The following is a 16954-nucleotide window of genomic DNA, read 5'->3' on the forward strand; positions in this document are numbered from 1 at the left end:
TATAGTTGGATACGTAATTTATACCTTAATCCAAATTGCAATAGTTTTTTTCAATTATTATATTTTAGTGATAGTTTATTTCATTGTATACTAATAGTGTAATAAATTTGTAATAATTGATTATACATCATATTTTTCATTGATTACTACTCGAATTATATCATATCTATTTTATAAGTGAGTATTACTCAAATTAATATATTATACTTTAAAATTTTAATTATTATACTTAAATCATATAATCACATATGCAATTAAGTGTAAATAATGAAAAGGTCACTTCCCAAGGCTTGGGAAAATAATCATGTAGATCCCTGAGTTTTCACTAAGAGACACTAAAACCCCTTTTAACTATAATGCTTTTGACTTTATTAATTCAAAAAAATTGACTCTAAAGTTTTATAATAAGTAGAAATATAATATTAAAATAAATGTAACAATATATACATTTTAAAATAATTAATATATAAAAAATATTTTAGTACTTTACAATCTTATATTATATTAAACTAAAATTTTTTAATAAATAGAAACATAATATTAAAATAAATATTTAAAAATTTAAATTATTTTCAATATTGTATACAAAATTTGAATACTATTAATACATGAGATATATTCTATTTAACCTAAAGATTTATTTAAAAATTTTCTAACAAATACACATATATAATTAAAATAAATATCATAATTTACATTTTAAAAATTATTTTATATATTAAAAAATATTTTAATATTATTAATTTATTAGACAAATTAAACTATTTAAATTATATTTGTACTTATTAAAAATCTAAAAGTCAATTTTTTTGAATCAATAAATCCAAATTGTATTATAGTCAAAGGGGTCTTAGGGTCCCTGGGTGAAAACATGAGGTTTTATATGATCGTTTTTCCAAATCTCGGGGGTGTAGGTATCTTTTTCCCTAAATTATTTAATTCTCGGTGTTGCACTAAAATTATAGTTTTCTAGTTACATTGTTAATTTAGTTAAGGGTACAATAAAATGTCAATAACAATTATTGTAATAATACCTAAAAAATTATGCTTGATATTATTAAAAATTTAATTTTTAACAAATTGTACCTTGTTGACTTGATTGAGTGGTTTTCAAGCGGGGTTAAAAAATAAAATCAAATTATACACACTTTAGAAAAACACATTCAATTGGACTATGTATATAAACATTATTAAAACTTTTATTATTATAGAAAATAAAATCATATAGACTATACAAGACATTTCATTAAAAATATATAATATCGTAAAAAATATCATCAGTTGAATTTAGTTTAATCATAATAATAATTACTATAATGACAGTTATTAACAATATAAAAAAAAAACAAAGATTATCCTTTGTTGTTTAGAAAAACGAAAAACCCTCTCGTGTTTTAAAATAAGTTCAAATTCTCCTGCAACTCTAACTGTGTTAGCTTTATATATCATTGTACTATTTGACACATAGTTTTGATGTTAGCCATAAAATTTAAATATTTTTAGAGTATAAATAAAGTGAAATGACTTATATAACCCTAATGATTAAATAAATTTAATAATAAATTATCGAGAAAAAATTACTTAACACACACACACACACACACACACACACACACACATATTGTGGATATATATAACCAAATGTTATTCCAATTTAAATGGATAATTTACAACTATTAGGGATATTTTCCCCACTTGTAATTTTTCTCTATAATTTACAATTTATTATAAAATAAAATTTGATCATTAAGGATATATAAGTTATTTTACTTAATTTGTATTTTCAAAATATTTAAATTTTATAGCTAACAGTAAGATTAGGGGTAGAATAGTAAAATGATATATAAAGCTAACGTTATTATAACTTTGGGAGGGGGGGCAGTAGGAGGTAATTCTCATTTTCTCTTAACTATAATTAATTATAGTACTAGTAATAACTCAAGATCAAATATGTTACATGCGATAATTTAATAATGTAGCAAAATAAAAAAATTAAACAAAGTATGCAATAATTTAATTAATTTGTGATAAATTTGTATGAAGTAATTTGTGTAAGAGAAACTTTGTGAGCATAATCCAAATATCAACTATATGGTACATTATATACGCCTTGTATACAGTACAAATTTATACCATTAATATTAGTCACTATTTCAACTAATATTGAGAATAACAATATTTGATGATTAATAAGGATATTTGGTACTATGAATAATTATAATTATTTGAAAACTATCCAATAGTTAAATGGAAAATAAGAAAAAAATATACTTAGTTTACACTAATATAAATATTATTCTCACTAATATAGACATTACATGTTTCAAAGTAATTTTTTCAGCCATAAGAAAATGCAAATTTTTCATGCTGAGGAGGGTGTCTTTGACATTTTTCCTAATTTAAATTGATAATTTTGATATTTAGATAAAATTAGTGTAGCTATGTGATAATTGCTACTGATATTTGCCAGTTCCCACTTCCAATTCTTTCATTCGGTAGCAGGTTTCATGCGTAAAAAATAAAAGCCGTTGGATTGCTTGAATAGGTTTCAAAATAAAAAATAAAAACGGCTGTATGGCATGCAGTGGCTGTATTATAAGCGGACCCTGAAAATTAAAAAAGAAAAGCAATCCAATCACCAAAAAGGAATAGTTTTCCACATGACGTGAAAGGTGCATCAAGACCAGTGCACATACTTTACACGTTGGAGAATTAGACAAAAGATATTTAAATTCAATGAATGCTGATGTTTTTAATTACAGTGAAATTGTGGATGCTGGTAGTTATTAGATTGGACTTATTTAATAATTCTAAGTATTTATTTAATTTTAAATATTTTAAATATTTTTTTATTTTTTTATAATAAAATTTTTAAAATTTAAATAAATTATATTTATTTTTATTAATAAAAATTTAAATTTTTAAATTTTAAAAATAAATTTTAAAAATAAATATTAAAAGATTTTTTTTTAAATATTAAAATATATAAAATATTATTTATTTATTTAATTATTTTATTTTATTCTTTTGATATATAGTATAATTTTAAAAAATTATTTATTAAAATAATTTTATAAATTTCTAATAAAATTTTCATTAACAACTAAAAAATTAAAATTTTTAAATAAAAATTTTATTTAAAAAATTATATCAAACGGAGCTTAAGGTACATATATATATATATATATATATATATAATAAGAGACTCGCCTATGTTGTAAGAGTTACAACGTACTAAACTTTTTGTCTTCGTTTAAAGCTGCCGTTAGATATAAAATGAGTTCATCTAACGGTTGAGATGGGTCAGTGGCTAATTAAAATAGTCGGTTGCTTCAAAGAGGCTGTAAAAAACTATATATTAAATAAATAAAGATCCAAACACAGTACAGGTTCTGTTTTTGATTTGTTTTGATTGGCCCTTATCGATATCCAGAACCCATAAATTTCTGAGTTCTTTTCCACACAAAATTTCGATAATCCAAATCTTTTCCCAATGGAATCGCAATCGTATCAGGTGGATGTAATTCTGAAATGAATATAGTTTTGTTTCAGGCAACTGCAGCCGACTTTGGGTGGAGCTGGAACTCTAGGAATTATGCATATCTGATTATCTGAGAAAAGAGTTGAAAGATGGGTGTTTGATCCGGTGATGAGGCGTTCATGAATTCTCTCTTTTACTTCCTCTTCGAACTGACTCCATTACAACCCGACATGTAGGTTTATTAATAAGATCCATGTTATTTTCTAGAGAGATTAGCGGAGATTCTAACCAGCTTCGAGTTCTCAAGGTTGAGCTTACGCGCGTCCATCGCCAGAGCTTTGTGATCATCGGCTTGGTTTCTGATCTGTTCCAGCCGCGGCATACAAAGGATCTAATTTTAGCGCCGATACGGATCTCGAATAGATCCGATTCCGTACGAGCCTCAATTCAAACCCTAAATGAATCACAAAAACAAACACTTGACGACAGAGTGCCTTTTTTTCTTTTTCTTTTTCTTTTTTTGTGCTTCTCACTGAACAATAAACAACCGGCTCGAACGGTTGTAAGTTGCAGCTTTAAATATCTAAAAAATAATTGAAGCCGTTAGATTAAGATTTGCACCATCTAATGGATACATTAGATAAGGACAAAAAGTATGGTATCATACTACAGTTGTAGCATATGTGAATCCTATAATCAGATGTCAATTGTATATTACTATAAACCATCAGACAATTTTTCAAAAATTCCATTTTTTATCTTAGTTTGAAAATTTTTGCCTAATTTTTAGGCTTCTTTATGGATTTTTAATTTTATTTCCAGAACTTAAAATTGCATGCCATTTTTCTATTCTTTTATTTCAGGCATTAGAAATTTTTTTATTTATTTAGTTTTGTTTTATGTATAGAAGTGAGTAAAGCCGTAGTTTGTCAACAACTTTTTGTCAATAATCAATTATTTTTCCAAAACGGTGCTCTTTTACTATTTCCATTTCGTCCGTCGCAAAACCTTCAAATGATTAGCGCAACTCAAATCAGCACTGAATTCAAATTAGTTTTAAAACTCTAGTTAGATTTTTGTGCCGATCTTTTTATTACAAGTTGTGATGAAAAGGCATTGACAGGGGCGGCTCAACTAATTTTAAGGTTTTAGGCGAATTGTTTTAATTAAGCTTTTTAAAAAATTTGAGGTTAAATATATTATTAGTTTTATTAAAAAATTATTTATTTAAAATTAATTTTTCTAACTTTTTTAGGTACAAAATTATTGATCAAGTTTTTATATTCTAATTTTGCTAATATTTTTTTCTCAATATAGCTAAATCATTTAACTTTTCTTTTGAATTAGTTGATCTTAAATAAGTTTTTATCAATTTTAATTTTGAAAAATTTCGTCAATTGCTAATTCTTCACTCTAATTCCCATTTTTTTTACTATTTTTGACAAACTTATGAAAAGCTCCTTTTTGAGATCGAACTAATTTTTTTATTCTTTTTTTTTTTTGAATTTTTTGTATCTTGATGCACATTTTCTATTAGTCATTTTTTCTTTTTTTAGTGAAAGAAGAGTAAACAAGCAAACGGTGATGCTTGATAATTAAAAGAAAACAACTATAATATTTAAAAAAGAAACAACAACAATTGAATAACACAACTAATTAAGAACAGAATAGGAAGAAAAAATCTGGATATTTGAAACTTTAATTTTGATGGATTGAAATTTTAAACAACAATGATCAATGAAAATAGTTGATTTTGTTTTTCTCAAGCAAAAATTAAAGAAAGCTTTTTTTTTTCCTTATGCATTAAAGCATTGAATGTGTCGTGCCTTTTTATTTTAATTGATAAAAATAATAATGGATAATAAGTTAACAAATATGTGACTTTTATAGAGTTTTAAATGAAATAACATTAAATAGAGATTTTGTAAGAATTTGATAATTTATTTGAGCAAAGATTATATAATAATAATAATATAATAATAAATATAAATAAATAATTTAATAACTATAATGTTGGAGAAAAATTTGAGACCTTAATATATAGTGGGGCTCTAGGCAACTACATAGAGAGGAAGAGCCGCCCCTAAATATTGAATAAAAATATATATAAATATACACTACTATAAATACACACGAGTCAACTTTAAAGAATAGACATCATATTTAAATTGAAATTGAATAATAATTCTATTATTACTATTTTAATTAGTCGATCCCACCGCACCTCCCACTACAAGAATATCGGTCCGTAGCAACGGTGCTTTTAGCAACGAAAGTGTACAGTTTTATTGACGAAATATTTTATCGCTAAGATCCTTTTCTCTTGTAGTCTCCCCTTTATTTTATATGATTTTCTTTTCCAGCGATTCCTTTTTTCCCCACTTTATTTCATGAAACACTCGATCAGACTTACTTTCTTCTGTTATTTTATTTTGTTTCTTCTAACAGTGGAACTATGCACTTTTCAAGTGGTCTACCTCTTTTTCCTACTTAGGGATGAATTAGTGGGTTAAATTAATATTAACGATTGCACTTGTTTTTAATTATTTATAGTGAAAATAGCTTTTCAAAACTTTATAATGTCTGATTTGTAATAGGAATATTCAATGCAAAACTATAAGAGAACAATGTACGTATAGTTAATGCATTCAATCCTACTTTGAACAAGTTTATTAATTTGACGGCAAAAAACTTTCAAACAACTTATAAAAAATATTTTTTTAGCAGGGATTATTTATTGATTTGAACTTCTTAAGACCATACATAGTAGATCTAGCTAGAAGCTTATGATTTAGGCTTAATTATTAGATCAAAATTTAAACTAATAAATAATTTAATTACATATGCATCCAATATGGGTTACGTTCTCAACACCTCATTCCATATAAACTGGCCTTTCCTATAGTCTACTCTCACGTGGACTGGTGAGTGGGCAGTATGATCCCACTAGTACATTTGTTAGACTCTAGAAGCTCATGAATCTAGCTTATGCTCAAGATTTGAGAATTACCTCAAATTTATTTAGTCCAAAATTCAATGTGACTTAATAACTATAATATGTATGATAATATTTTTAAAAACCACAGGTAAAGAGAATATTCTAATTTCATAAGTAAACGCAGCAAAGCAAAAATAAATGAGAAACTTCTAACCAAATTTATCAAAAATCTTTAGACCACATAGCACTCACAGAACTATTGAATTTAAAACCGCATATGTCTGCGCCATGTCCAAAAAAATGTAGAATAATCTGAGTTTTTAAATCAGGTTAATTATTGGTTATGCTCTTCCACTAGTGGCCAGCATGTCTGTTTCTTAACTTATCTAAATAATTAGAGCTTTTTACAAGCCAATTTGCCACAAGCCCAATCAAATGCACTTGAAACGAATCAAATCGTTGTTTATTCCTTAGTGGGAAATGAAATCAATCAAATAAGGAAAATGGTAAATAGACGAAAGCGCGACAATTGGCTGCCGTTTCACGCCTCTCCTCATTCAATTTTCTTTTTTTGTGGGACCGATAACAATTATTAAAATAAAGAATAAAAATGAAAAAACAAATGCTCTTTCACGCCTGCTCTCATCCAATTTTTTTGTGGGACCGACAACAAATAGTATAATAAAGAATAAAAAATAAAAAAAATCTCAAATATCTTTATTAGTTCTCCACTCACTTTATCCCCTCTACTCATTCTCGTTACTTATTTAGTTCCTTCCACTTGTTCTTCACGTGTTCCTTTCTCCACTCGTCCCGTTTAACTCTCTCTATCTCTCAGTCATACAAAATCAATATTTTGTATCAATTTTTATTAAATAATTAAAAAAATAATATTTTGTGATTTGAATTATGTGATATATTTTATTTGTGTATGATAGTTGTGTGAAAAGAATAATGATAATTATGTAAAAAAAAATTAATTACTTGATTTGTGATAATTTTTGTGAGATAAGTTGATTTGGGAAATATTGTATTAATGCTTAAATGCATCAAATTTTTGGCTCTGAAATGCACCAAATTTTTGCATAATATTTGATTTGAATATTAATTTTGCATTTTGCATAATTTTTAATTTAAATGCAGATATTGATCAATTTATACCTATTAAGAAAGGACAAAATTATTGTTATGTATGAATTGTAATCTTTAACCGTAAGAAGGATGGACATTTCCCTTTGGACCATATGCACGTCTAGAGATATTATGTGTACCAAAAGAAACAACAATAATGCAATGATACACAAGTCGCTAAATCTAACATATATCATTGACCCATCACTACAATTTAAAGCCAAAATACAAGTCAAGCATCATGATTGTTATCTTTTTTTTTTTTGCTAAAACAAAGAACCCTAGCAAAAGCTAAGGCTTACAAGCACAAGGAAACGCAGTTCCTAACCCATCATTTCGAAGCCAGGTCTTGACGCCCAGTGGAGGGATAGTAAAATAGTGAATGCCAAGAGGGAGAGTAAGAGCATGGCTAGCCATGAAATCTGCCGCGAAATTAGCTTCGCGATAAACATGATGAACAGACACCTGCCACTCCCGAGAGAGAAGACCAAGAATATCATTAACAAGAGGCAAGGTAGCATTAAGACTTTTCTTGTTTAGCAACTGAGTAACACAGAGGCTATCTATCTCTACCACCAACAATCTTATACCCATTTTCCAAGCCAATATCAATCCCTGATACAAACCCCAAAGCTCTGCAATTGTTACCGAACAAATACCAATATTCATGCAGAAACCACCATGCCATCTGCCAGTAGCATCTCTAATTAAGCCCCCTGCACCCGCCAAACCGGATCCCTTCCTTGCACCATCAGAGTTTAATTTATAATACGGCCATCGAGGAGGCAACCAACCAAACATATCTTGAACTCTCAGCCTGCTATCACTTTGAAAAGCCTCAGAAGTACGAAGTATCTCCTCAGCTCGTATCTTGATATCCCGAACCATGCTTTCCGCATTCACAACTTTATTTTCAAAAAGCAATTGATTCCTTGCCACCCATATACACCAGATGGCTACTCCGAATATGCAACTCCATTCTCGATTGCTACCATGATTACCTATACCTTGAATATTGGCGAAAATCCAGTCACGGGTTGGCAACGTGAAGAAAGAACCACTCTCATGACCTGCTAACAACATATTCCAGATTCTCCTAGATGTGACACAGTCACGAAGAGCATGAGCCGTATCCTCTACAGCATAACCACATCGCATGCATATCATATCCACCCCAATATGTCTTCTATAAAGTTCGGCTTTGCATTTAATTCTTTCCTTTGCAGCAAGCCAAAGGAAAGTCCGAATTCTGTGAGGCCCTCTCCATTTCCAGATACTCTTCCATCTCACCTCCTCATCCTGAGCAAAGTTTCCAAGAATCGAGTTATAAGCTGTTCTTGCCGTGAACACTCCCGAATTTGATGATCCCCAATAAAACTGATCAGCCGTACTAACCGGGGTAGGAGGCTTAATAGCTGCAATCATTAAGACCACATTATGAGGGAGAAGAAAACCAAAACGGCTCCAATTCCATGAACCATCAAAACTAATGGCATCAGCGACCCAATCATGTAAAATAGCTTCAGGAATAGGAGCCACCGCAAGATGAAAGAGCGGCCCAACATCCGCAACCCAAGCATCCTGCCAAAAACGAATCCGTTTACCGTCCCTCACATTCCATCGTAGCCCCTGCAAAACCTTTGGCCAAACCCGACCAATAGCCTTCCACAAATATGAGCCATATTTTGTAGGCAAGGAAGTTGACATAGTGGTAGGATCAAAGCCATACTTCGAGCAGAGAACCTGTGCCCAGTAGCTATTACTATTGACTAGCAAGCCCCAACCAAGTTTCATTAATAGTTCTTCATTCATAATCGTTAAATTCTTCAATCCCAGACCTCCGGACAGTTTCGGAAGACACACCTCAGCCCAATTAATCAGATGAATCTTTTGAACCTCCGAGTTTCCACTCCAAATAAATTTGCGGCATTGCTGCTCAAGTTTAGTTATAATCGCTGTAGGCAGTCTCGTTGTTTGCATTGGAAAAATCGACAACGCCTGCAGCACAGTCTGCGTGAGAGTGACTCTACCAGCAAGAGATAAATGTTTAGTACTCCAAACATTTAGTTTACGCTCCACCTTCTCTAATATGCCATGATAAGTTGCTTTACTAACCCTCGAGTGCAAAAGCGACATACCCAAATAATTACCTAAATTCGTAGTCACAGAGAAACCAAGAGTTGTGCCAATATTACGCACTTTACACGGTTTAACATTCTTAGAAAAGAAAACTTGAGACTTTTGTTTATTGACCTTCGCCCCCGAGCTCACGCAGAACGTATTAAGAACATCATTGATCACAGCAGCTTGATTGCAAGAAGCTTCAGTAAAAAGTAATAAATCATCAGCAAAAAATACATGAGTGATAGGGGTACCTCGCTTAGAAAGCCGAATTGGCCGCCAAGTGCCAGCATTAACCGCACGAAGAATTCCGTGGCTAAGTCTCTCGATACAAAGGACAAAAATATACGGAGAAATAGGGTCTCCTTGTCTAATCCCCCGTGATGGAACAAAATCCTCAGTACATTCCTCGTTCCACAAAATCTGCATAGATGCTGAAGTGATACAATTCATTGTGATACGGATAAGATCTGACGGAAGCCCCGCTTCACATAGAGTTTCCAAGATGAAATCCCAACTCAGCCTATCATAAGTTTTCTCCAGATCCACTTTAATTAGCATCTGGCCAATCTTTCCTGACTTCCGACGCATGGTATGAATAACTTCTTGGGCAATAATAATATTCTCCGTTATGTGCCTTCCAGGGACAAAACTAGTCTGCATTGGCCCTATCAAGTCAGAGAGGATGCCCTTTAGTCTATTCGCCACAATCTTCGTAATTGCTTTATATATGACAGGGCACAGACTTATAGGTCGATATAATCGGAGGCTATCCGGATGCTCAACTTTCGGAATAAACACAATTAGAGTTTTATTAATTTCACTAGGAATTCGTTGTCCATTAAAAATCCCCTGCACCAAATTACAAACCGAACTTCCCACAGTATCCCATTGTGTCTGATAAAAAACAGCATGCAGGCCATCAATCCCCGGAGCCTTAAAAGGATGCATACTAAAAATTGCCTCCCTAATTTCGTCCTCACATACTTCCGCATTAAGTTTGCCAATATTAATCTCATCAACTCTAGGAAATATACTCACCAGAAGGTAAGGGATATGCTCCCCAGGCTCTTTTGTATAAAGATTCTTAAAAAATGTTACAGCATGAGCTTTGATAACATCCACATCCTCAATCCAATTACCATGTTCATCTTTAAGCATCACTATTTGGTTCTGTCTTCTCCTCTTGATCGTCTGGCGATGAAAATACTTAGTATTTCGATCCCCAAACTCAATCCAATCACGCCTAGATTTTTGATACCACAAAATCTCCTCCTGACTCAAAATACTCTCCAATTCCCTCTTTAGGTTCATCTCTAGATCCATCAAGTTTCTAGATTTGTGCCACTCTATAGCACGTTGAATTCCGGCCAATCTTGCTAAGATATTATTTTTCCGTTTGTGTATGTACCCAAAGACCTCCTTGTTCCATTTCCGCACTTCCGTAATAAAATGGCCAGCCGAGTTCACATAATCTCCACTCCCTCGCCACGTCTCAGAAACAAAGGTTTTAAACCTGCTGTCAGTGAGCCAAGACGCCAAGAAGCGGAACGGCTTAACACCACTAGCTTGCCGACTTCCCCTTTCAAAATTAACTAGAATAGGGCGATGGTCCGAGTTGAGTTTAGGCAAGTGCATGACATGGGAATTTGCAAATTTCTGAACCTACTCATCATTACAAAAACTTCTATCTAGGCGCTTCAGCAAGTTTCCTCTCTCCCAAGTGAATTTCGGCCCACTGAATTCAAGATCACAAAACTGATTCCGATGAACCAATCACTAAACCGCTGACAAACACCATTTAAGCGAGTCGAACCACCTCTCCTCTCTGAGGGATGTAAAATAGAATTAAAATCACCTCCAAGGAGCCAAGGTCCCGGCACACTACGAGCCACTGCTTCAAGGTCCTTCCATAGAAGGTTCCTAATATGTTTATTTGGACTTGCATAAACTGTAGTAACCCAAGAGATGAAACCAATATCATTAGCAATACGAAAATGAATGAACTGCTTATGGTTTATGATCACCTCCACTTTAACACAGTCTTTCCACATTAACCAAATACCTCCGAAGAAACCTTCGGCCTCAATTCTATGCGACCGCTCAAAACCACTTCGAAAAATAAACTCATCAGCCTTTTTCCCGCTTATCCTTGGTTCAAACAATGCAACCATGGAAGGATTATACTTCTGAATAAGGGCTTTGAAAGTCCTTCGAAATTCAGGGGCAAGTGCACCTTGGCAGTTCCAAAACATAATGGAAAAAATCATTAAACAAAAATATTAGAGAAAAGAACCAAAGCCCTTACTGACGAAAGGTGTGAGCTTGAAGCTCCAACTCCATATCCGTCTCTTCCTCTAGAGACCCTCCAGATTCTGAATCATCTCGGGACTCGTCAACACCATCTCGAGCCACATAAGTGCTTCATTCCGATTCCTCATCTTCACAAATCCCATTGCATCCCCCATTATCAGGTGGTTCACCCATAGGATTGTTCCTATTATCCTTTGTCATATTGACAAAAAGAGGGTTCGCTCTAGCAAACTGAGTCAGCATGTCCGCACCATCAGGGGGATTAGCAAAGGAGTACACCGAATGTTTAAGAGGATCAAGGGAAGTACTTGCGAGGTGGGGCTGGTTGGCTCTGGTAGTGGCTGACTGATTCTGTAATGTGGCAAGGGCTGGGTTAATATTGTGTATGTCTGGTGATAAAAGTTTGTTTTGGACTGCATGGTTTGCATGGGGAGGGCGGGGACGTAGCTGGACCAGGCTAGGGCTGGGAGGATGAGCAACGTTGCCACGGTTTGACCTTTGACTGTGTTTACGTAAGGAATATCTATGGTTAGGTTGCATGGGCTGATTGCTATTTTGGTTTTCATCTTGCACATCCAGGCTGATCTCAAGTGCATGATTGCTAGGAATCCTTTCACTGATTTCGCGCTCATTATCCATATTATCTTTAGCATTGAGGAGCGAAAAACGGGAACCAGATCGAACATTACCATTCTGGGCTTGATTATAATTTCCTTGGATCGTACCTTCCTTAGCCTTCCGTGGCCTTCCTTTTTTAGCAACAATCATCCAAGGACCAAAAAGCGAAATATTCGGGTTATCAACGGTTGCAGGATCCACCGTTACTCCCGTCGCTTCACCCTCCGGTTGATATACTCCGTCGCAGCCTTGCCTTCTCGGCACCCCCTGCTTGCTTTGACAGGTATCAGTTGTGTGCCCATACTTGCCACACTTAAAACATATAGTGGGGAGCCCCTCATATTCAATCCTTTGAATCTTGGCATTCAACTGAAATTGTGAGACTAAAGGCTTATTCAAACAGATTTCAACAGCAATTCGAGCAAATTTTCCACGTTTTGCAGCCTCCGTATTGTAATCTATCCTTATAACACGACCAACCACTTCCCCCAGGATTCGAAGAACCGTTTTATGATAGTAATGCAATGGCATGCCTGGAAGTCTGATCCACGCCACTATGGTTTCAATCTTATCGGATAAGCAATCAAAGGATGGAGACCACTTTTGAACAGTTAAGTAATGCCCAAAGATAGTCCAAGGGCCTTGCGTGAGAGCAAATTCCACATCCTCCTCTGCTCTGAATCGAACAAGATAATAGTCATTTTCTAAGTCAATTACTGTAAACCCTCTTTCCACTCTCCACAAGGATTCCAGTTTAGTACATAATGATCTATAGCCAATGAAACGCCCCAATAGTTTCACAATCACTGTGTTTTTCCATGGCCGAACCAACTGTTCCTGCATCTTCTGTGAAAACACAACCGAAGGAATACATCCATCTGTTTCAATGATTACATCCTCATCTGCAATAGCTAGGTCATCCATACCTTCATTCATCTCAGTGGCATCCCCTGCCTGATCTTTCATTAAGCTATCCTTAAAAGATATAACAGGCGGATTATCTTCAACGGACCCCTGTTCCCTGAAGCGTGCCTTCTTAGTCGTGCGGTCTTCCTCCAACAGGGGAGGGGCCGCTTTTAGCAAGTTAGGGTTTGGTTCCATTACAAACTCATTCTTTCCGCAATTTTTCACTTTTTAATGCTATGTAAGTTTTTGTGTGTGTCATGATTGTTATCTTCATTACACTGCTGCTGTAGTAACTGTTGGAAATTCTCATTTTGCGATCTTTGATAGGTCATTGAAGGAGAAGACTGATAAATACACATTTTTTCATATCTTTCTTGCTGGATGGACAAATTCTGTACACTATAACTAACTTTAATCTTACTATAACACCTCCTCACATCTTTCCTCCACCTTGATAAAATGTATACTTCTGGAAGTACTTCAACTGAGTTACGTATCAACACTGCAAGGGCATGTTTGCAAAGAATTCCCCTAAACTGGAACTTTGAACAGATACAATTAACTTCACACTCAGCTTCTTCAAAAACAACCTCAAAGATTTTTTTCTTTCCTTGCCCATATGATTCACTTATTTTATATATTGATCCCATATTCTAATATATCACAATGCATTAGTGCAATTAATTCTTGTTGGAATTCTTTGAACTTAGAAATGATGTACACCTCTTCAACTTGCTTGCCTTTCTAATTCAGCTTTCCTTCTCAATGCATTTTCATATTGCTTCACAAACTACTTCAAATTTGTTTTTGAGTTAACAAACTGATCAAAAAATGCATTCATACTTTCACTTCGCTGAGTAGTTGACATTCCTGCCCAAAAATAGTCTTTTAAATAGCATGGAACCCAACGATACCTCTCATCGTATAAACCATTTAACCAGTCATTATCCCATAAATCATATTCTGTAATCATGTCATGCCAAGCTTCCTTGAATGCAGAAGAACCCAATGAATCATAAACAGTAGAAAGCAGCGAAGAAACAATACCTTCACATTCTTTAAATGCCTCTAACTTCTCAGGCACCTTCTTCATTATATAAACACCACCGATGCCTAGTAGTAGGAAAAACATTTTCAATTGCCTTTTGCATTGCCTTGTCTTGGTCTGTAATGATACCAAGAGGAGGAGTCAGACATGCATGATAGCCACGCCTCAAATAACCACATAAATGTCTCAGTATTCTCATGTGAAATCAATCTGCATCCTAACAAAATAGACTGACCATGGTGATTAACTCCGACAAAAGGGGCGAATGACATGTCATGCTTGTTGGTTGGATATGTATTGTTAAATGTGATGACATCTCCAAAATATTTGTAAGCTACTCTACTCCTTGAATTTGCCCAAAATACATTCTTTAATCGATCCTCCTTATCCAAATCAATGCTAAAAAAAAACCCTTACATTCTGCTTGCTTTTTCTAGAAGAACTTCAAAAGTGCCATAGTATCTCCTTCCCTAAGCTATAATCGCCTTGTTTTGTCAACAAAATTTCTGCAATCTTTTTCTAAGAACGAGACATTTTCATGCCCACTAGGTTCAACAACAATAGAATTGAAATTTTGGGCAATTCTAATTCCCACATAATCATTCATTTCAATTTGCTTTTTAACACTTGCACTAATTCTATGATTGCAAGGGAAATAGCTAGCTTTGTCTGGACTCAATCCATGGTTGTGTTGAAGATTTAAAATTCGAAAAACTTATTTTCTATATTCATTTAGACAACCTCTAATTTTTGCATCACAACCATTTTTCACATTAGGTTTCGGCTTCAGTGCATTAGCATATTTACTTTTTGACTTGCCGCTATGACCACATGCAAATATCGCATATTTGACAACCCTATCAGTCCCTTTCTTAGTACTTCGAACCTTCACAGGCTTTGTAAAATGGAAACATTTCCTCATGACTATCGAATAACACTCTAAGAGTTGGCTCATATTTTTTCGATTGCACAATTCCAACTACATTGTCGGCTCCTATTTCTTGTAACTCTTCAAATGCATGCCCATTTTCCAAATTCTCCATTTCTACAAAATAATTAACATATGTATTAAGAATAAGTAATTATAAATTTTTATTACATTTTTGTCCAGTAACAAAAATCCTAACAATTTAAATATACAAAACACATCCACAATTTTTTTATAAATTTATTCCATTATTTCCAACAATCTAAATTAAAAAAAATCTTTACAATTTAAATATATAAAACATATCCACAAATTTTTATAATTTACTCCATCATTTTCAGCAATTAAAATTAAAAAAATCCTAACAATTTAAATGTATAAAACACATGATAAATTTGTTATAAATTTAATACATTACTTTCTAACAATTTAAATTAAAAAATCCTAACAATTTAAATGTATAAAATGATTGAATTTTTTTTACAAATTTAATACATTACTTTTTTATCAATTCAAACTAAAATAATAATAACAATTTAGAACAATTTAAACATGTAAAACGCATGCATCCAAGAATTTTTACAAATTTAATCCTTCACTTTCTAACAATTTAAACTGAAAAAAAACTAACAATTTAAATATATACAACACAGCCAAAAACTAATTTTATTTTAACATGATGGGAAAGTGAAAGTTACCAATTATCCGGCTACAATTTCATCATCGTTGTTGGTGACTGACTGACTTCTCACTAACATTTTCACTCTATGTGTTTAAATTCTCTAAGCTTTATTATGTGTGTTTTATTATGACCTAAGTATTTTATGTATTTTAGGAATATTTTGGCTATTTCATGATAATGAGAAGTCAGTCGGTGAAACGGATGGCATTTTTAAACTTGGAACAATCGAAAACCTTAGGAGGATCATAAAAGGGTATTCGGTACTATTCACAAGTACGACACTGTTCACATATATGGTATAATGACATGGAATTGACCGACGATGTGGTAGGATGCTATTAGACCAAAACATTGATTTGATGTTGGCCGATGACGTGGCAACATTTTATTGGACCGAAATGCTGATGTGGTGTTGACTGATAATGTGTTCCAATCAATCAAAACTTGCCACGTGGCGCAATCTTGAGCATTCGAATTATTTTCATCCAATGGCCATGATTTACCCATTGTATCTATAAATAGATGGCTTCTCCTTAATATGACACCCCTGAATCCATTTTCGAGCTCTATTTTCTATAATTCTCTCTCTATCTTATTTTTTTTTTACGTATTTTAATAAAATTATCATTTTACCCTTAGTTCAATTATAAGTGGCTAGTTTAGTTTCAAGGTTAGGTTGCAGGTGAAGCCTCAACATGATCCATGAACTTAATTAGGTAAGTTTATTTTCTTTTCCTCTCGGATTTATGTGGTTGTTTTGACTCATTGTCGACATATAGTATATCTTG

General features: G+C 33.0%; 1 protein-coding gene across 1 annotated transcript; it reads right to left on the reverse strand.

Annotated features, from left to right (window-relative positions):
• Positions 1-12095: 12095 nt before the first annotated feature.
• Positions 12096-13703, reverse strand: LOC112097812. The gene has a single exon (XM_024183393.1). It carries the CDS (start codon positions 13701-13703, stop codon positions 12096-12098), a length of 1608 nt encoding a protein of 535 aa, XP_024039161.1.
• Between the last annotated feature and the right edge of the window lie 3251 nt (positions 13704-16954).

This window comes from Citrus clementina, unplaced genomic scaffold, assembly GCF_000493195.1.
Source record: "Citrus clementina cultivar Clemenules unplaced genomic scaffold, Citrus_clementina_v1.0 scaffold_5, whole genome shotgun sequence".
Lineage (NCBI taxonomy): Eukaryota > Viridiplantae > Streptophyta > Magnoliopsida > Sapindales > Rutaceae > Citrus > Citrus x clementina.